Raw genomic sequence first — 26,429 nt, 5'->3', positions numbered from 1 at the left:
ATCTTAAGCAGGCTCCATGCTCACTGAGGAAGCTGTCATGGGGCTTGATCCCATGACCCTGGGATCATGACCTGAGCCAAAATCAAGAGTCGGGCGCTTAACCAACTGAGCCACCCAGGTGCCCCTAAACAAATTATGTCAATGCAATTTTTTTTCTTAATAAAATTTTAAAATAAACTAGAAACTATACTTAATCTCAATAAAGTGGTTTAAAACAGTATGCACATTTTTAAACAGAAGGATTAGCATCAAACATACATTTAAAATACAATGTTCCATAAATATTTCCAACACCCTAAAAATGTTAAGGCATCTATTTCAAACATTTCACAGACAGAAATGCCTGCTGCTAACCAAGTGTTTTCAAGTTAAAAGTCTAAAGTTTGAATGTTAAGGAGCACAGTCACATCCAAAAAGTGTTAGATATGGCCTTGGAATCACCCAGACTTAAAGAGAATGCCATTTTACTTGTACCTTTCACCAACAAATGTGATTAGACTCCATGAGTTGACCAAATAAATGAGATTTCTGACCCAAATTCAGAAGTATGGGCTCTCTCTCTTTAACCTCTGTAAGAATGCATTTAAAATGCATGTATTTAGACTGTAATGATCAAATTCTTCCCAACCTGTTCCTCAAGTTGCAATTCCAAGTTTTGAATAATGTCATCTTTTTCCTGTATTAGGGTCTCCAGATCTTGACACTTTTTATACAACCTTGTCTCTGATTCACTGGTTTGAATATTAGCTGCTTTTAATTTCTCTTCCATAACTTGTACCTAAATTTAGAGGATAGAAAATTAATTTCATGCATTTAATTTTTTAGATATATGTTTTTTTAATTTTATTTTTTATTTTTAAAAATTTACATCCAAATTAGCATATAGCGAAACAATGATTTCAGGAGTAGGTTCCTTAGTGCCCCTACCCATTTAGCCCATCCCTCCCCCCCAGCCCCTCCACTCCATACGGAGTTTGTTCTCCATATTTATGAGTCTCTTCTGTTTTGTCCCCCTCCCTGTTTTTATATTATTTTTGCTTCCCTTCCCTTATGTTCATCTGTTCTGTGTCTTAAAGTCCTCATATGAGTGAAGTCATATGATTTTTGTCTTTCTCTGACTGACCCATGTCACTTAGCATAATACCCTCTAGTTCCATCCATGTAGTTGCAAATGGCAAGATTTCATTCTTTTTGATTGCCGAGTAATACTCCATTGTATATATATACCACATCTTCTTTATCCATTCATCCATCGATGGACATTTGGGCTCTTTCCATACTTTGGCTATTGTTGATAGTGCTGCTATAAACATTGGGGTGCATGTGTCCCTTCGAAACAGCACACCTATATCCCGTAGATAAATGCCTAGTAGTGCAATTGTTGGGTCGTAGGGTATTATGCATGAAATTTTTATGTTAACATTAAATAGATTCCTAAAAGGTATCATCATAAAACAAAATATTGAACAGCACGATTTAACGTATTTAATAAAGTCTGAAGACCATTTTACCAAGTGGTATTACCTTTGAGGTACACAAGGGCACATAAGAGAGTCTCAGAATATTGCTATCGTCTAAAGTAATGTACATGTTTACTAGACACAATGATAATATTCAAGGCATTTCATGTGAGTATAGAATCAGAAAGTTTGCAGCCTTCAATTTTTCAAATTTTAAGTGAAGCAGGAATATAAAGAAGGTGAGTAGTGAGAGACGATCAGATTGGATGACCTTGTATAATAGCACATTTGGGGAAAACAAACTGAACTTAGGTGAAAAAGAAACACATACATGATGGAAAGGAAAAGGAAAATAAAAGAACTTGAAAGCTTCAAATGATGGAATCACAAAAAATTTAAAAAACTACGAGAATCAAGATACAGGTAGGAGAGTGCATTCAGTGAGGGTTTATTGATTCATTCATTTAACAAACATTCAGTGGATAGCAGCCAAGTGCCGGGCCCTGGGAAGATATCAGTGAATAAAATCTCTGCATAGAAATTACATTCTAGTGGATAAGACAGATCACAAATACAATAAAATGTAAAAATCATACAGTACGTTATACAAGGCGATAAAGGCAATGGGAAAAAATACAGCAAGACAAAGAGACTGGTGTGTGACCCAGGGTTGAGTTAAGCCTTAATTTTAATATCTAAGAGGCACTGATTTCTGCTTGGATCTGTTGCAAAACACATCTGGGCATATGAAATCTTAGAAGGAATGTGTGAGATATTAATGATAGTAAGAAAGAAAATAAAGTACTGAGCACTGTAGATTAAGACTTTTATTCCATGTGCTAAGAATAGGTAAGAAAGTAATTTTTGTTTAGATTGCAGGAGGCAAAGAAGAAAAATATGCAAAAGCATTTGAGAAATTAACAATGATAATTTAGATGAAAAAATCTTAAACTATTAAAAACACATCTGAAAGATCATGATGAATCCACTTAACGTTCAAAAATACTTGACTAATGAGGGCTTCTAGAAGGAGGGTGTTAAGATTAGTTTTGTTTTGTTTTTAACCATGAATACAAGGTTTCATCTGTGGGTTCACTGCAGAATTGTAAATTCAACTGTAATGCCAAATGTGTCCTACTTAAATACCACCCAGATATCTGAAAACTATAAAAATAAAAGTAGATTTAAAAAATAAAAGAGGGGCACCTGGGTAGCTCAGTCAGTTAAGCATCCGACTGTTGATTTTGGCCCAGGTCATGATCTCACAGTCATTGAGTTCGAGCCCCAAGTCGGGCTCTGCACAGACAGCGCGGAGTCAGCTTGGGATTCTTTCTCTCTGCCCTTCCCCTGCTTGCATGCTCCCTCTTTCTCTCAAAATAAAGAAATAAACATTAAAAAAATAAAAACACAAAATAGGAGACAAAACCTGTATTCTACTATCCAAGTGATAATTTTAAGTTACCTCAAGATTTATATTTTTAACGTAACATAGCAGGCTTTCTGCAGGAAGAGCAGACCAAAAGGTCAAGGACAAAGGTCTACATCAGAGATGTTATCATGAAAAAGCCAGAGGAGGACATGGGCTGGATAGTAAATACGAAGAAACATTCTTAAGATGGCACAGCCAGTTCCACACAGGGAGCTCGACAGCTGTCGAAGCAGAGAAGAGCAGGGACCAAGTTCAAATGGTAGTTCAGGGACAGAGGAATAGATGATAAACCTGACAGGGAGCAGAATTGGCTCGCCAAAATGTGCTACTTTGGCATCTGGATTATTTTGAATTAAAGTTACCCGAGGGGCGCCTGGGTGGCACAGTCGGTTAAGCGTCCGACTTCAGCCAGGTCACGATCTCGCAGTCCGGGAGTTCGAGCCCCGAGTCAGGCTCTGGGCTGATGGCTCAGAGCCTGGAGCCTGTTTCTGATTCTGTGTCTCCCTCTCTCTCTGCCCCTCCCCCGTTCATGCTCTGTCTCTCTCTGTCCCAAAAATAAATAAACGTTGAAAAAAAAATTAAAAAAAAAAAAAGTTACCCGAGAAACAGCTGGTATAAAAACACTCTGATGCTCCTTTGTCCCCCTGAAAGCAGGAAATGTCCCCCTCCTCTACCAGGAGGGAAGAAGGCATCCTTATCACCAGAGATAGGGAATTTAAGGCCTGAGAAGGCTGTATAAACAAACCTTGTTACTTCTTCACTAATTTACTACTCTAAGCCCAAACCCCCTTGTCTTGTCAATTCTTCATAAATGGATTGCCTTCCTGTCTAAAAGGTATAAAAGTTGCCTGCTTTGGTCACTTCTTTGGAGTCTCATATTTTTAGGAAGCTCCCATATGTATGAATTTAAACTTGTTTTACTCCTGTTAATCTGTCTTATGTCAATTTAATTATTAGACAAGGCAAAGAAACTAGAAGGGAAGAAATTGTTCTGCTCCTACAAACCTCAAGAAAAGTTGAAGATTCTGAACAAGAATATAAACAACTATCACCAGATCTATACCTATAGTCTCCTTTTATTAAGTTGGAGCAAGCTACCCTACAAACATTGGACTGCCACATAAAATTGCCCTAATATTGGGGTGCCTGGGTGGCTCAGACGGTTGAACAACTGGCTCTTGGTTTTGGCTCAGGTCATGATCTTGCAGTTTCGTGAGTTCAAGCCCCACATTGGGCTCTGTGCTGGCAGCAGGGAACGTGCTTGGGATTCTCTGTTTCTTCTCTCTCTGACCCTCCCCCACTCGCTCTGTCTCAGTCTCTCTCAAAATAAATAAAAATAAACTTAAAAGAATAAAAATAAGACGTGCCTGTGTGGCTCAGTTGGTTAGGTGTCCGACTTCAGCTCAGGTCAAGATCTCGCAGTTCCTGAGTTCAAGCCCCACACTGGGCTCTGTGCTGACAGTTCAGAGCCTGGAGCCTGCTTTGGATTCTGTCTCCCTCTCTCTCTGCCCCTCCCCAACTCATGCTCTGTCTCTCTCTGTCTCTTAAAAATAAACAAACATTGAAAAAAAATTAATAAATAAAAATAAAATTGTCCTATTATTGCTTAGGAAAGGTCTACAGTCCTAGAAAACTATAATTTGGGAGTGCTCTTATCCCCTGAAAAATATGTCCAGTTTGAAAAGAGTTCTCACTTTATGAATGAATGCTACAGTTAGAGCTCCTTAGATGAATCTTTGCCATGTGCAACTGTTTAATTCAACCATTACTTTTAGATAAACAAAACTTCTCTAAGCAAGAAAAATACTGACAAAAATGACAAAACCTCTTAGGGAGAAGGATCACAAAGTAGTTACAGGCAACCAACTTGCCAAGTGGTCTTGTTAGGATCAAGTTCTTCAGGATTTACTAACCTTCCTTGGTAATTAGTATGAATAATAGGTCTTCCGAAAAGATAAGAGGCCTACAGAAAAACCAAGCAGCCTTTAAAAATAACTCACTACAAGTACACAGAAAATAGCCCAGTTCTTTTTCCATTCATTTAACCTGAACCATGTAAGAATTTTAACTACTCAGAGACTGGCCAATAACAAACATCTGCAAATTCAAATTGTTCGCTAAAGAAACTCTTGTAATTACTTATACGTGGATATCCTCTGGTGAAGAATGCTTTGCACTTTAGGCTACCTTTCTCCTTTTCTTCCAGGAGAGCCTCTGGTTGCATCCACACATCTCAGCACATTCCTCAGCCATTATCCCAAAGCCTTTATTTCTTCTGAGGTCCCTGAGCTATTTTGCAGTAAAGGGTTAACTCAGCAGACTTGGGGTACTCAAACCTTGCACATTCCCAAAAAAGAACTGGTCCTTGATTAGCTCCTGGAAAAAATAACCTCTGAGACCTGGTAATATCCTGCCTGATAAGACTCTACATACCTGAGATATTGGACCACACCAGATATTTTATGTCAACAATGTGATTTAAGGTGAATACCTTTTTTTTTTCCCCCACTCACCCAGGGTCCTGGGCTACATTGTATCAGTTTGACCTGTGCAGGGATGGATTCTGAGTAGCTAAGGTCAGTCTTGCATGCATTCCATGTCTACAAGACTGACACCACCACCACCACCCCATCCCCACCGCCAGGGTAATAAAAATTCTGGATACCAAAGCTCAGGTGAGCTTCCCTGGTTGGCAATGCTTTGTACGTTGTCACATATCATTGACGGGAATCAAGTGCACCCCTGTGTAACTCCACTGGGAGAGGACAACTGGAAACTCATACCTGGTTTCTCCTGGACTCTGCTCTACATGTATTTTTCCTTTGCTGATTTTACTCTATATCCTTTCACTGTAATAAATCATAACCATGAGTATAACGACTTTTCTGGGTTCTGTGAGTCCTTCTGGTGAATCGTCAAACCTTGAGGGTAGTATTGGGTACACTGACACGACTCCTAATGCTGTTTTTCATTTTCCCGCCCACCCTGAAGAAAGCAGGAGCTGCAAATATTGTTCCTGTTGTAATTACCTACGCTACTCTTTTCTTCTTCCCTGTTCTAACCTCATCCCTCCCTACCCCACTACAGATAATTAAGATGTGACTGTATTTTTGAGTGGAGGTTGAAAGTTTCTCTTTCTATATATATGTTGCAATGGCATGACAAAAATACCTGATCATTCCAACATGGAATGAAGAAAGGAATTATAAGGGCATTTTGAATCCCAGACTGTTTACCAGTTATTCAAAATTTACTGCAAATTAAACAATTATTCTAATCATATCTTTTTGGAGGGGGGAGCACAAGTGGGAGAGGGGCAGAGAGAGGGGGACAGAGGATCCGAAGCAGGCTCTGTGCAGACAAGCTGACAGCAGCGAACCATGAGATCATGAACTAAAGTCGGACATTCAGCCGATTGGGTCACCCAGGTGTCCCCCAATCACATTTTAAACACAATTATTTTGGAGATAGTGCTCTAGAATTTATGCAGTGAGGCCAGAACCATTCTCACGGAAGGTGAAAAGGAATAGCACTGGATAAAGTATGTTTCCACGTAATGAAGCAAATCATTATAAGGTCCCATAGATTAGCGTGAATGAGTAGTAATCATTTATTAAGAACCAACTTCACAGAAAAACATATTAGCCCACATATTAGAATGGTCAGAGGGAACTTTAAAAAAATGTTTTTATTTTTGAGAGAGAGAGCGAGAGAGGGCACGCGTGCATACGTATGAGCAGCGGAGGGGCATAGAGAGAAGGAGCCGGAGGATCCAAAGTGTGCTCTGAGCTGACAGCCTGATGTAGGACTCGAACTCACAAACCATGAGATCGTGACTTGAGTTAAAGTCAGATGCTTAACTGAATGAGCCACCCAGGAGCCCCAAGAGGGAACTTTAAAATCCAGGTCCTACCAGGTCTGCATCAAACACAGGCAAGGAACTGAGACCAGAAGGACAGAATGACAACACAAATTTCTATGGGGGAAATTATGTGCCCCTTACTGGTTAGCATAAACTGGTGTAATAGATTGGAATATACACCTAATCATATACTTGGGAATGAATCCTCTGTATCAGTATCTCCCACATGTGCAATTTGCTGTTTATCCATCTCCCAGAAATACAAGTACAATGAGATTTACACATTCTGCTTTCAAAACTTTAAACAACTACAATGAAAAGGTGCTAGAGTATTAAGAATAAAGATTGCCAAGATTTCTCTTGGAAAAATGTATGATTTCTTTTCTATAGCCAACTTATTTAAGGGTTGCATAAGTAAAGTAATGCCAGTCATTAAAAACAAGAGGGAAAATGAACACCACTAAGGTGCAGAGTTGAGCTGGTTTAGCTGACTACTGCTTTTAGCAGTGAAATGTTCCTTTTTGGTTAACATAAATACAGTTTAAGTCTTAGGATCTCACTAAATGACAAAGGACAAGCTGAATTTAAGCAACACAAACAGCAGATAGGGCACAGTCCTATGGAAACTGTTAAAGATAGCAAAGGATTCAGTTACTCTACATTAATAACATTTACTTAGTCTTAAGAAAGAAAGGTAATATAATCAGTGCATGAGATTTATTTGCTGTCTGTTTGTATTTCCTATAAACTTTTAGAATCATTATGTATGTAATATGATGTATAATGTGTGATGTACAGAATGTATAATATGTAATTTATATAATGTATAACATACAATGTATAATATGTATAATATACAATAATATATAGTGTAATATAAGTATACAGATACCTACAGATTTTGCTAAATTACATAGAAATTTTGGGAGATTTGCAATTCTCACTCTTTATGGGAGGAGAGGTTTGATTTAAGGCCATTTAGCCAATCACAGTGTCTTTTTGCTGTAAAATGTAGCACACAGAATTAAATAACTTTATACGTGATATCCTCAAAGGACAACTTCAAATAAGAAATTCTTCCTGTTAGTTTATGAAGATCAGTGATTGGGCCCTAATGGTTACAAACAGCCATGGTTTGCTTCCCTTAAATTGGGAATGGGGATGCTTTTTTTTTTTTTTTTTTTTGCTCTTAAGATCTAGTGAATCATAGAAGAAAACCCCAAAAATCACAAATAAAAATACTTAAATTTTCAGAGCTAAACAATTATGCTGCACATATGAATTAAGAATTTTAATTTAAGAAAAGGCAAGACAAAACCATCCTCGGTTTCCTTCTATTTTTCCTATACTATGAGGTGTTAAAGGAAAGAAAGGGAAGGGAAAGATAGGGAAGAACAGACAGAGAGACAAGCATGGATATACAGATAAAGAGAGATGTCACCGAGAAAGGCCAAAGTCAGAAACGGAGGTAAAGAGGAAGACAAGAGAGAGAAGTAGACAAACTGCCAAATGCGTGCTGTAGGGTGTCGGGCTAAACAGGTACATATACATACAGAGCCTACAATAGAAAAAGATGAAGACATTTAGTACAGAATGACAGAGAGTGACATAAACATAGAATGTAAGTGACCTTTTATGAGTTTACTGGTAACTATTGGATTTTTGTAGCTATAAGTGGAGATATTACTATTCGGTCTTACCAGCTAAACGATATAAAAAACCAAGCACAGCATCAATCCTTACCATTACTACTCATACTTCTACCAATACCTAAATTTGAGGTTTTAAATAATTACTGGTGTGATGATGGTACTATACTTGTGATTTTAAGTCTTTATTTTTGGATTAGTTGCTGATATACTCATGGGTGAAATAATATGATGTCTAGAATTTGTTTCAAAATAACTTGGTGTGGGGGTGGAGAAGAATAAAGTGGATGGAGGTATAGATTAGCCTTGAGTTGTCTAATTGTTAAAGGTGGTGATGGGGGTTCATTATACTATTTTCTCTACTCTTGCACTGGTTGAAATTTGTCATAGTAAAATTTTAGGAATCTCTTTTAAGTGTAAGTATTTTTAAAAATTTATTTTGAGAGACAGAGAGACAAAGGGCCAGGGAGAGAGTGAGAGAGAGAATCCCAAGCAGGCTCCACACTGCGGAGCCCAATGTGGAGCTTGAACTCACAAACTGTGAGATCATGACCTGAGCCAAAATCAAGAGTCAGATGGCCAAATGACTGAACCACCCAGGCACGTCTGAGTATAATTAATTAAAGAAAATCAAGGGTTAGGTTAGACTGGGTTTATTTAGAAATTTATCAGGCCACTAAATCAATCTACTATACAAGATTAAATCTTTTAGGTGAAAACAAGATTTGGTAGTACTTATGTTTGGGAAGAAACATGACAAATTTAGAACATGTATAAGAAATTAAATATATACTTCCTAGAAAAAAAATAATAATTTTGAAAATCCTGACTTGCCTGAACCTGACAAGGATCTTTTCATAAAATGTGAAGGTATGGATTGAGACTCATTAGACAAACTTTAAGGCTCACTTGGTGAGCTCACTGAAAACACTCATTTTAATGTTAGCAAGGCCCAGACAGGACTAAGTGACTTATCAAAGGTTTGACTTTTCTCCCAAATACCTATTAACATACTAAGTAAAAATTTGTGTTCATATTTTCCTAATATAACTCTAAGCATTTTTCTATATTAGTATGTCTTTTGTAATAATTATTTTTTAGTGTTTATTTATTTATTTTGAGAGGGAGAGCACATGTGCACACACACACATAGGGGAGGGGCAGAGAGAAGAAGAGAGAGAATCCCAAGCAGGCTTCATGCCATCAGTGCAGAGCCTGATGTGGGGCTTGAACCCACAAACTGTGAGATCATGACCTGAGCTGAGATCAAGAGTCAGATGCTTAACCGGCTGAGACACACAGGTGCCCCTGTAATAATTATTTGTAATGGTTGTTTACTATTTCATGGAATGAATACAGTTCACTTATTCATTCTCTTGTAATATGGCATTCATATTATTTCCAACTCTTTATTTCTATCAAAGAAACTGCTATGAACATATTTATATTTAAAACCTCATTATGGTTACGATTGCCTTGAAAGTCATATTTGGTTTTTCCGGGAAAGAAGACTTCCTAATGGACGCATTTTTATCCTTTGGAACTCTGTTAAGGGACAAAATAACGTTAGACTCTCCTTTTTCTCTCTAGATCCAGCTCACAGAACGGTCAAAGAGATAAGATGTAGAGAAGGGTTAAAGACTATTTTGAGGACTGTTTTGGGCAAAACAAGGTTTATACTGGTAGAGAGAGAAAAACATTTAACTAGAATTATACCCTACCTGTTGGAAAGCTTTTTCTGCTTGACGCTCAGCATCAATAACTTGTCTCTCAAGCTGTTGCATCTGTAAAGTGAGGAAAAACAGAGAAAATCTAAAAATTCGTATTTCTCTTTTGAAAGGGACTTTAAAAATCTTGCAATGTCATAAAATTCTTTTAAGAATACTTAAAGTAGCTTAATGCGTATGAATGACATACAATTGATCACACTGAGGCCTCTTTCAGTGCATATTTAAACATTTAAAAATTAACCAAATAACATACCAAATGTTTCATACTTTTAGTACAATGCAATCTATACTGCATGAGTGCTCATCCATAGGATTTTCTTCATTGACTTATGAATTACTGGTCAACACATATTAAGAACAGTAATTTAAATCTAAGAGAATAGTGAGACCTCAAATATCATATTTGATTTGTTGATCGAAAAGTCACAATGATATCAGAAAGTGGTATATTCTCACAAGCTCTGTAGGTGGCATGTTTAAGTAGAAACTCTGTTTTTTGGGGTTTTTTTTTTAAATTAATTTGTTTATTTTGAGAGAGACAGAGATAGCACGAGCAGGGGACAGGCAGAGAAGGGAGAGAGAGACAATCCCAAGCAGGCTCTGTACTGCCAGCACAAGCCAGATGCAGAGCTTGAACTCATGAAGCTGAGACCATGACCCGAACTGAAACCAAGAGTCAGATGCTTAACTGACTGAGCCACCTAGGGCACCCCCAAAAAACTCTAGCTAGTTTTAATTCTCATACATTGTAGAGTACAGAAGAGACTCATGTTAGCACACACACGCACATCCACCAAAGTGTAGAGCACAAAGAATCAAAAAAAAAAAATCTCCATATTTTTTTTTAAGTTCTGTAGAAAATAAAAAGTTCAGAGATTTAACAAATTGCAAGAGACTCTTAACGACAGAGAACAAACTGAGGGTTGCTGGAGGGGAGGTGAGTGGGAGATAGGCCAAATGGGTGGTGGATACTAACTAGGGCACTTGTTGGGATGAGCACTGGGTGTTGTAGGTAAGTGATGAATCACCGAATTCTACTCCGAAACCAATATGCACTGTATGTTAACTAAAATTTCAATTAAAAAAAAGGGGGGGGGGCCAAAAGCTTGGAGATTTAAAGTAAATTACTCAAATAACTACTATAAGTAAAATAAAGAAAAGTCTTAAAAAGGACCCAGTGCAAACTAACATAAAAAATGGGTACTAGGTAGTGAATACACAACTGTGACATAAAACTCAATTTTAAATTCTTTTCTTCTGAGTGCTGAAATATGGTCAACATTATAGCTGTCTGTCCCTCGATATTTGCTCAATCTCAGTTTCATTGTTGCTTGGTGTTCCAGAACTTCCAGCGCACCTCAAACCACAGCACCTCGTCCCGCCCCAACAGCTGACGCCTAGCTCCAGCCCCACCCACTTCTCAGAACCACAGAGAAGTGGCTTCTCATGGCTAAAGTGTCCCAGCCTGGAGGGCGACCCTAGCCTCAGACTGGGTGGGCTGCAGGGATCCGGTCCAGGGTGTTGCATCCACACGACTCCTGAAACAGAATGCTATGGGCACCAGTGACAGTCACAACAAAGTTTATTACAATGAGAGGCAAGGCCAACCGATCGGGACCAACACTCTTGATAAGAGTGCAGCCTCGAACAGCCGGGGTACAGAGTTTTTATAACCGATCACATCGTTTTATCATCACCTGGGAACAAAACAAAGAAACAGTTTCCAGATGAGTTAGAAACAGTTGCCTAATGAGGTGTTTATTTTAGACTTTCTGCCTCTAAGTTGCAACCAGTGGATCTCCTTGACCCTGCCTCTGATGCTCTTTTCTTTGAACTTTTGTTTCCTTAATTGGTGAAGCCTAATTTACAAGAGTATGAGGCGTAGTTTACAAGAGCAAAGCAAGGCTGTTATCTCTTAACCTTCAAGGTCAACACAAAGCTGTTATTTTTCAAGCTAAGCGTTAGCCCTACACTACAATTTAACCCTTACAAGGGTGTGTCTTTTTTTGTTTGTTTTTAAACCAGTATGCTGCTGGGAGCATTTACTGTGTTTGACAACTATGTGGCCAGGTAACATTCAACACAGAGGTAAAGACCCTGATCACCATTACCTTCGCCCCCCAAAAAAGAAAAGATTTCTTAAATATTTCAGAAGTGCAACGCGTGGATATTAATAACAGTATCCGTGTTGACTGTATCAGCCTTGGACAATCCAAGATGAGCATTATTGAAAGAGACTTGGGCCAAACACTGACAAAGCAGAGCCCTACAGTCCTAAAAATGATAGATTGTTAGGTTGTTTAATATTTTTAAAAGTGACATGTGGAGGGGCGCCTGGGTGGCTCGGTGGGTTAAGTGATGGACTCTTGATTTCAGCGCAGGTCATGATCTGGGTTTGTGGGATCAAGTCCCCCTCTCCCCCTCCTTGGGCTTCATGCTGGCAGCGCGGAGTGTGCTTAAGATTCTCTCTTTCCCTCTCTCTCTGCCCCTCCCCTGCTCGCGCTCTCTCTCTTTTTCTCTAAATAAATAAATAAATAAATAAATCTTTTAAAAAGTGACCTGTGGATACAGATGAGGACAACTTACAAATATGTCTTTGAAAAGCACAGCGACAACTACAACTGGTTCTTTCCTACACGTCCCACTACATTTGCTGTCTTTGACAATTCAGCGTGTTTTCTGTGTACCGGAGCTTTATCACAACCTTTCTATCTGGGCCACACTATAACTTGGCAAGCTCCAATACATGACCGTGGAAGGAGAAATTGTCAAGTATAGAATCTGAAAGACAGCCTCTTCAGTAAGTCTGAGAAGTGTGCAGATTGAAGTGTCATTTGGGAGTTATCTGAAGATATGCAGCTGGCAGCTGGCCTTACATAAGCTGGAATTCTTGCAGAAAATGCAGAGGATTCTGAAGGAAGAGTTGTATTTAATACAAGACCAATGCACATCTTATTCAAGAGACCATGTGTAATAATCTTCAGGAAGTGGTACAAGGCTGCTGTTCAGATATGGCTATTACTTTTAAGGGACTGACACCCAAAAAGATGATAGTGATGATGTACGGTACGCACTGGCTCAGGGCATTCATTATTTCAACAGCACACTGGTCTTCTTGCCTCCAAACGGTTCAGAAAGTGACTGACGGCTGGGGAATAATAGCATTGTGCTGTCCAAAAGCACTTAAAATGTGGATTCACTTGAAGTGTGAACTGAGATGTGTAAGTGTAAAATACACACTTAATTCAATAATACACATATTATTTGAAAACCAATACAAAAAGTATAAGCTATCCCAGTAATTTTATATGTTGACTCACATTGAAATAATATTTTTAATATGTTGCATTAAATAAAATATAAAATTCTGTTTCATTTTATTAATTTGTTTAATAGAGAATTTTAAATTACGTATGTGTCTCAGATTATATTTCTATTGGATAACAAAAGTGTAAAACATTCCATTGTCACCATATGTATTAATTTAACTGCCTGTCCCCAGAGCAGCATTTCAAAGACCATTTATTGCAGGGATCTAACTTCTAGAAAAGGTTTCAAGTATTTGGGTACATAAATAGATATTTCCTAAGTGCATTCTCTGGACCCCATATCATCTTTAATTTTTGTGAAAATATTTCAAAATTTAATAAGCAAGTACTGTTGTCTAAAAGCATTCTATTGAGTTACTGTTATGGACTATGGCACTGCATAGAAGCAGCTGGACAAGCACTGTCTCCAGTCTAGGATATTCTTTAAACCAAAACAAACCAAAACAAACAAAAAAAACCAACTGGCAGGTACACGCCAACACTACATTCTTCCACTACTGGCAGTGGGCTGACAATCATCGCCTCTACAGTGTAACTACATTATATTTTTAAGGAAAATTTTGCACTCATGGAGACTTAAGCTCAATTTTGAATATTGCTGAGGTTGCCAAGAAAACCCACAAACAAGTTGCTGATCTGTAAAATTTTGCTAGCGGAAAAAAAAAAAAAAAAAAAAAAAGATTACTGACATACCTGTTCAAGTGGCCAAAATCCAGAACACTCACAACACCAAATGCTAGTGGATGTGGAGCTGAGGATGTGGAGAAACAGGGACTCTCATTCATTGCTCACGGGAATGCAAAATGGTATAGCCACTTTGGAAGACAATTTGGCAGTTTCTCACAAAACTCTTACCATACTCTTAAACATACTCTTACCATATGATCTAGCAATCGCACTTCTTGGTATTTATCCAAAGGACTTGAAAACTTATGTCAACACAAAAACGTGCATACAGATGTTCACATCAGCTTTACTCATAACTGCTAAAACTTGGAAGCAATCAAGATGTCCTTCAGTAGGTGAACGGACAAATAAACCACGGTACACCCAGACAATGACATTATTTAACACTAAAAGGAAATGAGCTATGAAGCCATGAGCAGACATGGAGGAAACTTAAATGCATATTAGTCAACGAAAGAAGCCAATCTGAAAAGGATGCAACTGAGGTGGGGGATGAATAAACAGGGCACAAGAGCTTTTCAGGGCAGTGAAAATACTCTGTATGATACCCTAGTGATGGATACATGTCATTAGACATTTGTCCAAATCCATGGAATGTACAAACTTTGGGTTATTATAATGTATAAATGTAGGTTCATCAATTTTAACAAAGGTACCAGTCTGGTGGGGGTTGTTGATAATGAGAGAGGTTATGCAGGTGTGGGGGCAGGGAATATATGGGAGATTTCTGCACCACCCAATTTTTTTGTGAACCCTAAACTGCTCTAAAAAATGGAAGTCTTGAGAGAGAAAAAAAAAAAAAGGAGTGAATACTTTCCTAAAAGGATTGCTATGGTCTGAATGTTTGTGTTCCCCCCAAATTCACCTTGGAATCCTAACGCCCAACGTGAGGGTGGGACTCTAGCAAATGGGATTAGTACTTTTATAATGGAGATCTCACAGAGCTCCCCAGCCTCTTCCGCCAGGTGAAAATACAAGAAGTCTAAAACCCAGAAGAGGGCCCTAACCTGGCATTGCTGGCACCCCGATCTCAGACTTCCAGCCTCTAGAATTGTGAGAAATAAATTTCTATTGTTCATAAGCTATGCGGTCTGTCGTATTTTGTTACAGTAGCATGAACAGACCAAGACAGAAATTGGTCCCGAGAGTGGAGTGCTGCTGTTAACAAATAACTAAAAATGTGGAAGTGAGTTTGGAGTTGGGTAATCGGTAGAAGCAGGAAGAATTTTGAGGTGCATGGTACAAAAACCTACATTGCCACGAACAGACCATTTAAATTGCATGTAAAGCAATTCCAGTGAGAACTCAGAAGGCAAAAAGGAAAGCTGTAGAGAAAGCTTCAGTCTTCTTAGAGAATCCCTGAGTGGTTGTGAACAGAGTATTAGTAGAAATATGATGGATGGTAAAGGCCATTCTGATGAGGTCTCAGATGGAAATAAAGAACATGTTAATGGAGACAAGAGGAAAGGTGATCCTTGCTATAAAGCAGCAAAGGGCTTTGCTGAATTGGATTCTTGTCTTGGGGTTTTGTGGAAGGTAGAACTTGTGAGTGATGAAACTGGATATTTGACTGAGGAAATATTTCTAAGCCAACTGTTGAAGGAGTGGCCAAATTCTTCTTGAATGCTTATAGTAAAATGCGACAAGAGAAATGATTTAAAGATAGTTGATCAAAGAGGAAATAGAACCTAAAAATCTGGATACTTTTCAGCATTTCCATATTGAAAGAAATGGGAAAGTCTGTTCAAGAGAGGACAGGGTGTGACCAAACCACCTTTTGATTAAGGGGTCAGTATGGGTTTGAACCAAAGAGTTAGGTAGCGACTGAAGAAGGAAAAGTCCATGTGAACTGAAGAGGAAGGAATGAGGCTGGCTGTTGGACTTGGACTTTACAGGATGGGATCTTAGAGCTATGGCTATGACATCGGGCAATTCTTCAAGGCAAGGAGGAAGGACCCTAAATGCAATTCAGAAATCATCAGAGCTGCCCCTTCAATTTCACAAACTTGCGGTGGGGCATTTCCTGGGTTTCAGCAGGCCACACAACTTCCAACCAAACCAAAGTGCTGTTTCCCAAAGCCATGGGGGGCTGACCCCTGCCCAGCAGAGCCACTGGGAGCATGGCTACCTCCACCTAGATTTGGAAGGATGAAACTGCCCAGAGCTGCGAGCGTACAACCCAAGCACAGGGCCACTTCAAGGGCAAGGCCACCAGAGAACCCCAACCAGGGCAATTCCCAATCAAGGCCATGGGGGTGGGGCCACCCCTTGGACCCCAGACTGGTAGAACCATCAGTGTGCAACTGCAACCCATGAGAGCTGCCCTGCAAAGCCACTGGGCTGCAAATGCCACTCAGGGTCTAGAAGGTGAGATCCCTCACCCCCAGCTGATCCAGAAGCTAAGACCTCCATCCCAGAGGGTTGAACATCTCAAGATTATTCTCAAGTCTTAGGATTTAACGTTAGTTGCCTTGTGGGGTTTTAAACTTGCTTGGAACCTGTTGTCCCTTCTTTCTCTCCTATTTCTTCTTCTTGGAATGAAAATATCTATCTTATGTCTGTCCCACCATTGTATTTCAGAAACACATAACTCGTTTGGTTTCACACGTTCACAGCTGGAAGGGATTTCCTCAGAATAAATCATACCTTGAGTCTTACCCATACATGATTTAGATGAGACTCTGCACTTTATAGACTTGTAAGTGGATGCTGGAAGAGCTATTAAGACTTTTAGGGCTGTCGGGAGGGAATGAATGAATTTTGTTTGAGAGAAGGACATGAATCTGAGGGGCCAAGTATGGAATACTATGATCTGAATGTTTGTGTCTCCCCCCAGAATTCACATGTTGGAATCCTAACACCCACTGTGGTGGTGTTAGGAGGTGAGGTCTTTGAGAGGTGATGAGGTCACAAGAGTGGGACCCTCCTGAATGGGATTAGTGCCCTTATCCTTATCAGAGAGATCCCAGAGAGCTCCCTAGCCGTTTCCACCATGTGAGGATACAATGAGAAGTCTGCAACCTCTGAGGGAAGAGAGCCCTCACCTGACCTAGCTACACCCCTGACCTCAGATCTCCAGCCTCCAGAACTAGGATAAATGTCTGTTGTTAATAAGCTATATAGTCTGTAGTATTTTGTTATAGCAAAGCAAATTAAGGCAAGGACTATAGAGATATCTGGTCAAATTTCTCTTTCTGAAGTTGGGTTTCTAGTGTTAACAGGGCAGAAGCCTTCTCTCTTTGCCTCACTGTTACATACCCTAATACAGGTCTTTATACACAGTAGGTATTCAGTATATTATAGGTTATTAAATAAAATTACATCTGTAAAACACTATGCATATATGAAGGATAGTGTGGTTACTGCTGCCAAATAACTTTTCTTCTGCTCCTATGGCATTGACTCTCTACCTTGTACTATTTTCCCAACTAAAGTTGCTTAAAGACAGACTTCACGTGTGAGGACCCTTTATATCCTCCATAACATGTTGCACATACCAGCCTTACAGTAAAACTCTAAAAGCTCAGTAGCAAGCAATAAATAACCTTACCAAAAAAAAGATTTTTATACTTTCCACTATAAAAGGCATCACACAACACACACACTATTTTACAAGACTTGGGATGTAAGGTTATAAATGAAGAGGCTAAATGTGCTGGAAATGAAAATTATGTGTATGACTTTGAATACAAGTTAATTAAAAGCACCTATTCAAAGAGTCATTTTTGGGTTTTTTTAATTAAAAAAAAAAAGGTAGCCCTTGGGGTGCCTGGGTAGCTCAGTTGGTTAAGTGACTGACTTTGGCTCAGGTCACGATCTCACGGCTTGTGGGTTCAAGCCCCATGTCGGGCTCTGTGCTGACAGCTCAGAGACTGGAGCCTGCTTCGGATTCTGTGTCTCTGTCTCTCTGTGCCCCTTCCCATTCATGCTCTCTCTCTCTCTCAAAAAAAAAAAAAAAAGGTAGCCCTTGGAGCAACAGGGTGGCTTGGTTAAGCCACCAACTTAAGTTGCTTAATTCAGTTAAGCATCAGACTCTTGATTTCAGCTCAGGTCATAATCTCACGGTTCATGGGTTTGAGCTCCACGTTGGGCTCTGTGCTGAGAGTGCAGAGCCTGCTTGGGATTCTCTCTCTCCCTCTCTCTCTGCCCATCCCCTGCTCTCTCTCAAAAAATAAATAAAATAACTTGGAAAAAAAAAGGGCAGCCCCTGAAATATTAATGTAGGGAAAAGTGGAAAGAGCACTGAAGTTGGAGGCAAGAAGACCTAAATTAGAAACAATTCCACTGCTTATGAGCTATGTAATGATGGGTAAGTCATTAACTTCTCTGAGCCTCCATTCCTTATCTGTAAAAGCGGTAACCTTTATCTCACAATACTTAACAGGAAAGTGTCCAGCATGTATCTAATACTTAATGGGTGTTCAAGGGTTATTTATATAGCAGTATATTTCTATCATACACATATATTACTTTTATGAATAAGTTAGCAAGTGAAAAGTGAACAAAGTAGATTCAAGAGATCTGGGTTCTAATTCTTTTAAGATTTTATTTTTAAGTAATTTTTACACTCAGCGTGGGGCTCGAACTTACAACCCTGAGATCCAGAGTCACATGCAGTACTGATTGAGCCAGCCAGGAGCCCCCTGGGTTCTAATTCTCACTCTACTATTCAACAGTTTGACATTGCGCTCTAAAATTCTTGTTGATAAAATAAGGATAATATAACCTGCTCTACTTACCTTACAGGAAGTTGTGAGGATAAAAATAAGAAAACAGGTCAAAGTGATGTCAAAAAGCTGTTAGTATTTCATCAATTAAAAATATATGGTAGTGATTGCAGTGTTACAATTTGAATGGTAAAAATAAAAGCCACAAATGTCCAAAAACAGAATTATCTCAATATATAAATGGATATTTCCATACATATATAAATAGATACCATACATTCTATTTTTGAATACAAAATATTCAAAATATATTTTATTTTATATTTGGCATTTGCCAAATAATATATTTGGCATTTGCTTCAATATAAAATAAGAAAGGAGAAGTGAGTCCGGGTATGATGAAACAGGACTGATATTGAGTTAATAATCATTAAAGCTGGGTAATGATTTCATTATAATATTCTGCTTATTTTGTATGTTTGAAAACTTCTCTAGTAAAAAACACTGGGGGCATCTGGGTGGCTCAGTGGATTGGTTGAGCATCTGACTCTTGATTTTGGCTCAGGTCATGATCCTAGGGTCATGGGATGAGCCCCATGTCGGGCTCCTTGCTGGGCATGGAGCCTGCTTGAGATTCCTTCTCTGCCTCTCCCTTTGCCCCCCTCCCTCTTTTTCTCTCTCTCAAAAAAATTAAATATAAGTAACATATTGAAAGATACATGTAAGTAATATGTTGTAAGATAAATAATATATGCAAACATATGCTAATTAGGTCATTCATGACCTTTGTGAGGTCAGCTGCAGTGTAGGGGAGGGAGCAAGGACATAAGCAGGAATGCAAGAGTCTGAATGAATAAAGTAACTAGTCAGGCTTAGATAGCTACCAAAGATGGCCACCACCAGTTCCTTCCTCCCTATACGCACATGCCACTTTTCCTATTGAGAAGTGAGGTCCTTTGTCCCTCCTTTGGACTCTGGGATGCTTTGTGACTTGCCATGACCCACAGAATGCAGTGGAAATGACACACTGCCATTTTGGGTCTAGATTTCAAAACTGTATTTTTTTGTTTTATGAAAACATGCCTATATTATGAATTTTAAAAAGCCTGCTGCTGTTGCAAAGCCATGGCAGACTAAGCCATTGGGAGCTGAATTATTCTCCACAGTGCAAGATCTCCTTCAGTTTTATTAATCATCCTACTCAAAATGTGAATTCAGCAAACCCTGTTGCAGCCCATTCCCACACATCCTCAGGCTTTCCAAGGAGGTAGTTTTGTGATAATGATGGAAAAACTACTAGTTCTAGGACAAGATGAGACAATTGAAGTCTTTCTGATTGCCTGACATTTTTCCATTATATGGCTTCTAATGGTTTTATACAACATTTAGCAACTCCTAGGATCCGCCAAAGCTGAATAATTACCTAAATTTCAAGAGCTTAACTCAAAGTTTAAATTGAAGGAGGTGTTTCTGTTTTAGAAAATGCCCAGTTTCTAAAGCCTATTCTCTAAAGAAGACTCGGTGCTGGCCATCCTAACAGTTGTGGTACTTGCTATTTTTGACGCTCAGCTCCCACAGCTATGGGTTTCCCATCCTTCTCCTCACCAAACCACCCACCACAATGCTGCCCTATATAGAAATTATTTTTTTGTAATTACCACCAACTCCCTAACCTTTCCTTATTCCCATACCACATTCAGTTTCAAGTTCTATTATTGCAATATACAGTATGTGTACTGGCCTTTCTTTTTAAAGAGTTAAGGATAACCGCTTACAGAAATTCAATCTATAGCGTGCAAAGCATCAGAAGGGGAAAAAGGCAGGGAAGGGGAGGAGATAAAGAAAACTTCAGCATCATGATGTGTAGAAACAGAATGCATTTATTATTATTTCAGATATATTTAAAGAGATTATCTCACTATTTGGAAAAAGAAATAAATCTAGCTATATAATATTTAAAGGGGCATACTGAAAAAAATGACATTAAAAGGTTGAAAGTAAAGGAACAGAAAAATATTTCAAGCAAGTATTACCTACAAGCAATATCAAAATCAGACAAGAGATCTTAATGCCAAAAGTTGTATCAGCAATAAAATGTCAACAATTATAAATGGGATAATTCATCAAGGACATGTAATAATGCTGATCCTGAATGAATCTAACCTCAAAATATATAACCCAGAAAGTTTGATTCTTTTTGATATACCCTGAAAACTCAAAATAAATTATTTTGGTTAGATAGTGATTTCATGGAAACATTCTATTATGAAGATTTCCCCTCAAAAGACTGTACAAGTCCATTTACTTCACAATTTGATTTAATTTTTCTTTTGTTTTTATGTTTATCAAAGCCATAAATACACATAAAGTACCGACTAGTTCCATAAGATTTGCTAATAAAAATAATTACACTCTTTTGGCAATTCTCTTTATATTTACTTTCATGATCTAAATAACATGCTTCTTTTTTGCTGACTTTTTTTAGTTTAGTGATTTTCTACTTACTCCCTTAAGGAGAATGAGGATTTGGCTTGTTGATCTCCTCACCATCAACACAGATACACTCCCATTCTTCCAACACCTTTACATCTTACCTTTGGTTAATTCACTATTCAGTATTAGTGTTACTGTGACTGTGGATGATACCCAGAGATGAACCACGTAATAAACCATAGTTACTTTTTCCTATGCTATATAGCTTTTCCCCCTAGAGTTAAGTGTCTTGTTCTTTTCTTTATCTAGCTATGAACTTAATTATTTAATTATTAAATTTAATTACTGAACTAAATCCCAAATTAAATCATCTCTCAAGATGTTCATTCATGCCTGATTTTCTACCAATTTCATCTTCTTTAAGCTGCTTCCAGAGTCTCTGACCTGCACTCATCTGGACTGATTCCCCTCTTGCCAAGACACAGCTGTCTTCTTTGGAAGGTCCCTCCACTTTTCCCCACACTGGGGCTCCTGTTTCCCGAATCCTGTGGCTTCTTCTCTTGGTTTGCTTTCTCCTTTTCATGGAGCACATCCTTCTGGAGATTCTTCAAGAAGGTTATGTGAGAACTTGCATGTCTTAAAAATCCCATTCTAATTCCTGATTGTTCACATATAACCTGTTTTCCCCCCACCTGGAAGCTTGCAGAATCTTTTCTTTGGTCTGTAGTAAACTCTCATGATGATGTGTCTTTGGGAGAAACTATTTTTATCTGTTGCGCTAGGTACTTGGTAGACCTTTCAATCTAGAATCTTGTGTCCTTCAATTCTGGAAAATTTTCATGCCTCATTTCATTGATTTTGTCCACTCCAGAGCCTTCCTATCATTCAGGTCTTGGACATGCTGGACTAGTTCTCTAAATTTCTAATCTTTTCTCTCTTGTTTTCCATCTTTTTAACATTTTTTGCTCTACTTCCCAGGTATTTACCTTAAGTTTATATTCCAACCTACCTATTAAGTTTACTGTTTCTTCTACCATGTTTTTAATTTGCAAGAGTTCTTATTTATTCCTTGAATATTCCTTGTTTCAGGGGTGCAGTATCTTTTCTCTTTGGGAATATTAAGTGATAGGATTTTGTTTGTTCTGTTTTATTTCCTTTTCCCTGCATAAACAATGTTGTGTTTTGTTCTGTTTTCTGATTGTTCTCTTTCATGTTAGAGGCTTTCCTTAGATGTCTGGTCATTCATGAGCTGCTTGCTTACATTTAGGGTTAAGGGACTAAAAAGCTGCCTAGATGTTTTAGCACATATATGGGGCTTATTGACTATGAACTTTAACATTAGATGATCTGGCTGGGCTTTCTGTTGGGGAACCACTGATTGTCAGCATTATTTCCTCTTTCCTCCTGGGCTGATAAGATTTCCAGAGGCTTTTAATCTCCCTGCATAGGATAAATGTTTGTGCCGGCATTTTAGGAGCTACGTAAGACAGGAAGGTTGGGAGTGCAAGGACAAGCTCACCATAAAATGTGCATATGTTCATTTAATCCCCTTGTTTTTGATGAAGCAGAAACCACAGTCTAGAATTAGGACTGGAGGGTCCTGGGTTTCCCCGGGGAGCTAATTTCCCCACAGAATCCAGCAAAGACCTAGATCAGGAGTGATGGGGATGGGGTAAAAATAGGGGGTATTAATGAAACTATGTAACCTTAGAGTCAACTAACTCCTTGGAATCTTCTCACTTATCCCCATGTGCCAAATGTCCAGCAGCTAAGCATTTACTTCCTGTTGAAAATGGGAATTGTTCTTCTCTTACAAAACTGAATAAATTGTTTGGAGTGCACCAATCCAACAACTGTGGCATTTTTGGGTTCAGGGTGTAATAGGCAGTCTCCCACCCCCTCACTCTAAAACAAAGGTTGACAGTTGACCAGCACTGACTATTTACACACAATTCCTGGTCAACTTTTCAGATGTCCCATTTTTAAATATGAATGGATCACCAAAAATCATCAGAAATTTGAGAAAAGTTTACAACCTGAAAAAAAAATAACAAACATAAAAGTGGGAAATAATCTCAGAGGAAAGAAAAATAATTTGGGGAATAGAAGAGAACTTTAAAAAAATTTTTAGTTAGTGCTTAGGAACCAGAAACTTCCCACTACATCATTTCACAGCCACACCATAAGACACAAATTGTTATGCTCATCCTGAAGATTAGGACGTTGATGTTCAGAATGACTATGCCTTGTATTAGCCTATGCTCCCAGCCAGTGACATGGTTGGGATTTGAGTCTTCCTTCATGTTCTGATTCCCTAGTGCTCTTTGAGTTGAACCACAACTTCTTTGGTATTTAAAAATTCCACACAGCATATCGTTATACAGAACCATATGAAAATAAGTCCCCAATACATAAAACCACAGAATTCTTAGTTGGAAAGCATTTGTCTTTATTTCTATCCCCTTTATGCTATGCTTTTTTTTTTTTTTTATTTATTTTTAGAGAGAGAGAGTGAGAGCACAAATGGGGGAAAGGGACAAAGGGAAAGAAAGAATCCTAAGCAGGCTCCATGGTCAGCACAGAGCCCAATGTGGAGCTCGATCCCATGACCCTGGGATCATGACCTGAGCGGAAACCAAGAGTCGAATGCTCAACCAACTGAGCCCCCCAGGCAGCCCCCACCTCTGTATGTTATTCTTTTAACCTAGGCATCTTTTATTGGTAACTTAAAGTCACACTAACATTCATAGCAGGAACAATTTTAAGTTGCATGTTCTCAAGGAATATACCACAGAACGAAGCACAGAGACAGAGATACAGCCAAGAGAGGCTAAATTTGGAATTTGAGATTCTCACATAATTCTACCACTAGATAGTAAGTAAGCCAAGAAGTCTCCCCCCAGATTTTGTGTGTATTCTTTACTTACATAGCAATGATTAAGGCAGGAGTAATGAATACCATGTAACAGAAATTCAATAAATGTACGTTGAGCAAATGAATGAACAGATGAAAGTGTCAACTCTGTCCAAAAAAATTATTTACAACCAAAGATAAGCTTTGACAAAAGGAAAAAACCCTCTGTTTCCACAGTCTATATAACAGATCATAAATACTGAGCACTTCACACTGCATAGAGTAAATATACATTAAGTACATCCAACAACGTTTACAACACTTTAAAATGAGTTTAAACATAAGGGTAGTAGGAAAGGCAATACTTTGATTTGGGGTGACTGTTTTTATAATCATTCAGGCTGGAAAATAACTTAGCAAAATACAAAAAACAAAAGCAATGCGGGAAATATTCAAGTAAGTTTTTACTTTCACAACGTAGACTATAAGGTAAGCCTTGGGTCCATTCCACAACCAATCCACACCAAGTCACTAAAAGAAACGAAATAATCTGCTGCCCTATATCAGGCTTTGGACAAAAATAGGAATTTTTACAAACAGGCTACTTATTTAATAATAAATGCAGTAGCAAATTCTAAACCTAGTATTTGGACTTAATACCAGAGAAGTGTCCTCTGTAGCCAGAGTAAACCTAGCAGCAAGTGGCAAAAGACAATATGTCACTGATGTTGGATCCTAACACCACCACTCTTAATACTCAGTGTTCTAAGCACCGTATACAAATACACTTGTTTAATAGATTGATCACTTTAGGCAGAATATTTTAGGACCTTCACATTCACCGATGTGGACAGCAATTCCTGGCCAAGTATCTCTTCCCGATTTTCCCCAACAGAACCCATCACTGTTAGAAAGACTCTATCACCATTTTTCTTTATTTTCTTATAATAAATAATATCTTCGGTCAATTTCCCCCCCTCCCCCCCAAAAAATGACATTTAAATTAGCCTGCAAAGTCTCATTGTTAGTATATGTATAATTCCTGTCAGGTAGTGAGAAATATTAGGTGAGGCAACAGAGTGACTGAGGGGATGTGTAATTTAAATAGGATGATCATGATGTTGTACTGGACCATTATATGAAGGCAAATACTATGCTGTCCAGGGACTCCTCAGTCCTTTGAGAGAATCATAGCCCACCTCATGGGAATCATATACACAAAAGGAAGGTCAAGTGGCAGTCATGGCAGGGAATCCCAGACAGTGATGCTGTATCAGGTAACAGCAGCACTAGTTTATGTGGGCCATGCTGATGCCTAAGATGCCTAAAGGGAAAATTCTTCATATTTTCATCCTTTTTTTTTTTTTTTACTGAAAACCTAACCCATTGGAAACAGCATTCACTTCAACGTAAAAAGAAACTTTCTCTTTTCCCTCCGTAACTCAGAACACTAACCAGTAATACTGTAAAGTAGGAAACCTACTTAAATCTCAGCTTCCCTGAAGAGTTTATATTTGGCATACTAGAGATATTTCCAACACCATTCCTCAAATTCCTCTAAAGACCTCTCCCACTTATAGCAGTATTTGCCCAAGACTTCAATAAGGCCTTTTTCTTCACAAGCTTCAATATTCAAAGTTACTTGGAAATTGTGATGGAAAAAAAAAATGGTGCAAAAATAGTTTTTTTAAAAAAAAATCTCATGTATTCTTCTACTCCATCTCCAAAAAACATAAAGTATATACAATTGAAACCCATCTTTAACTATAAAAACACTTTGAGATCATCTCATATATTTTCCTTAAAAAAAACTGACAGAGATGTCTCCTATTAATCAGTAATTACATTTGTTAAGTCACCTCCTTGTACACTTAGCCAGTGTGTCCCTTAAGAAAGATGTAGGAGGGGCGCCTGGGTGGCTCAGTCGGTTAAGCGTCCAACTTCGGCTCAGGTCATGATCTCACAGTCCATGAGTTCAAGCCCCGCGTTGGGCTCTGTGCTGACAGCTCAGAGCCTGGAACCTCCTTTGGATTCTGTGTCTTCCTCTTTCTCTGCCCCTCCCCCACTCACACTCTGTCTCTCTCTCCTTCAAAAATAAATAAACATTAAAAAAAAATTAAAGAAAGTTGTAGGAAAATGGGGCACCTGGGTGGTTCAGTCAGTTGGGCATCCGACTTCGGCTCAGGTAGTGATCTCATGGTTCATGAGTTCGAACCCCATGTCAGGAGCCATACTGACAGCTCAGCCCTAGAGCCTGCTTCAAATTCTGTGTATCCTTCTCTCTCTGCCCTTCTCCCACTTGTACTCTCTCTCCCTCTCAAAAATAAAT

At 38.6% G+C, this 26,429-nt stretch overlaps 2 protein-coding genes across 4 annotated transcripts in view; one reads left to right on the top strand and one right to left on the bottom strand.

The window, feature by feature from the left end:
* The window catches only part of PLEKHH2 (pleckstrin homology, MyTH4 and FERM domain containing H2), a 115,418-nt gene that overhangs the window by 75,371 nt on the left and 13,618 nt on the right, over nucleotides 1-26,429 (bottom strand). For all 3 annotated transcript variants that reach the window (XM_030310500.2, XM_030310501.1, XM_030310502.1), the window contains exons 3-4: nucleotides 10,122-10,184; nucleotides 629-778 (exon numbers count right to left, since the gene is read on the bottom strand). In XM_030310500.2, the coding sequence (XP_030166360.1) occupies nucleotides 629-778; nucleotides 10,122-10,184 (213 nt within the window). The remainder of the gene's footprint in view (nucleotides 1-628; nucleotides 779-10,121; nucleotides 10,185-26,429) is intronic.
* On the top strand, nucleotides 12,191-13,275 carry C1GALT1C1L (C1GALT1 specific chaperone 1 like). The gene is given in 9 exon segments (XM_030309079.1): nucleotides 12,191-12,253; nucleotides 12,255-12,349; nucleotides 12,351-12,380; nucleotides 12,382-12,420; nucleotides 12,668-12,856; nucleotides 12,858-12,907; nucleotides 12,910-13,071; nucleotides 13,074-13,214; nucleotides 13,217-13,275. Coding segments are annotated over 9 exon segments (828 nt in total).

The sequence above is a fragment of the Lynx canadensis genome, chromosome A3 (genome assembly GCF_007474595.2).
Source record: "Lynx canadensis isolate LIC74 chromosome A3, mLynCan4.pri.v2, whole genome shotgun sequence".
Lineage (NCBI taxonomy): Eukaryota > Metazoa > Chordata > Mammalia > Carnivora > Felidae > Lynx > Lynx canadensis.
Note: the sequence above shows the minus strand (reverse complement) of the source record. Positions and strands in the feature narration are given on the sequence as shown.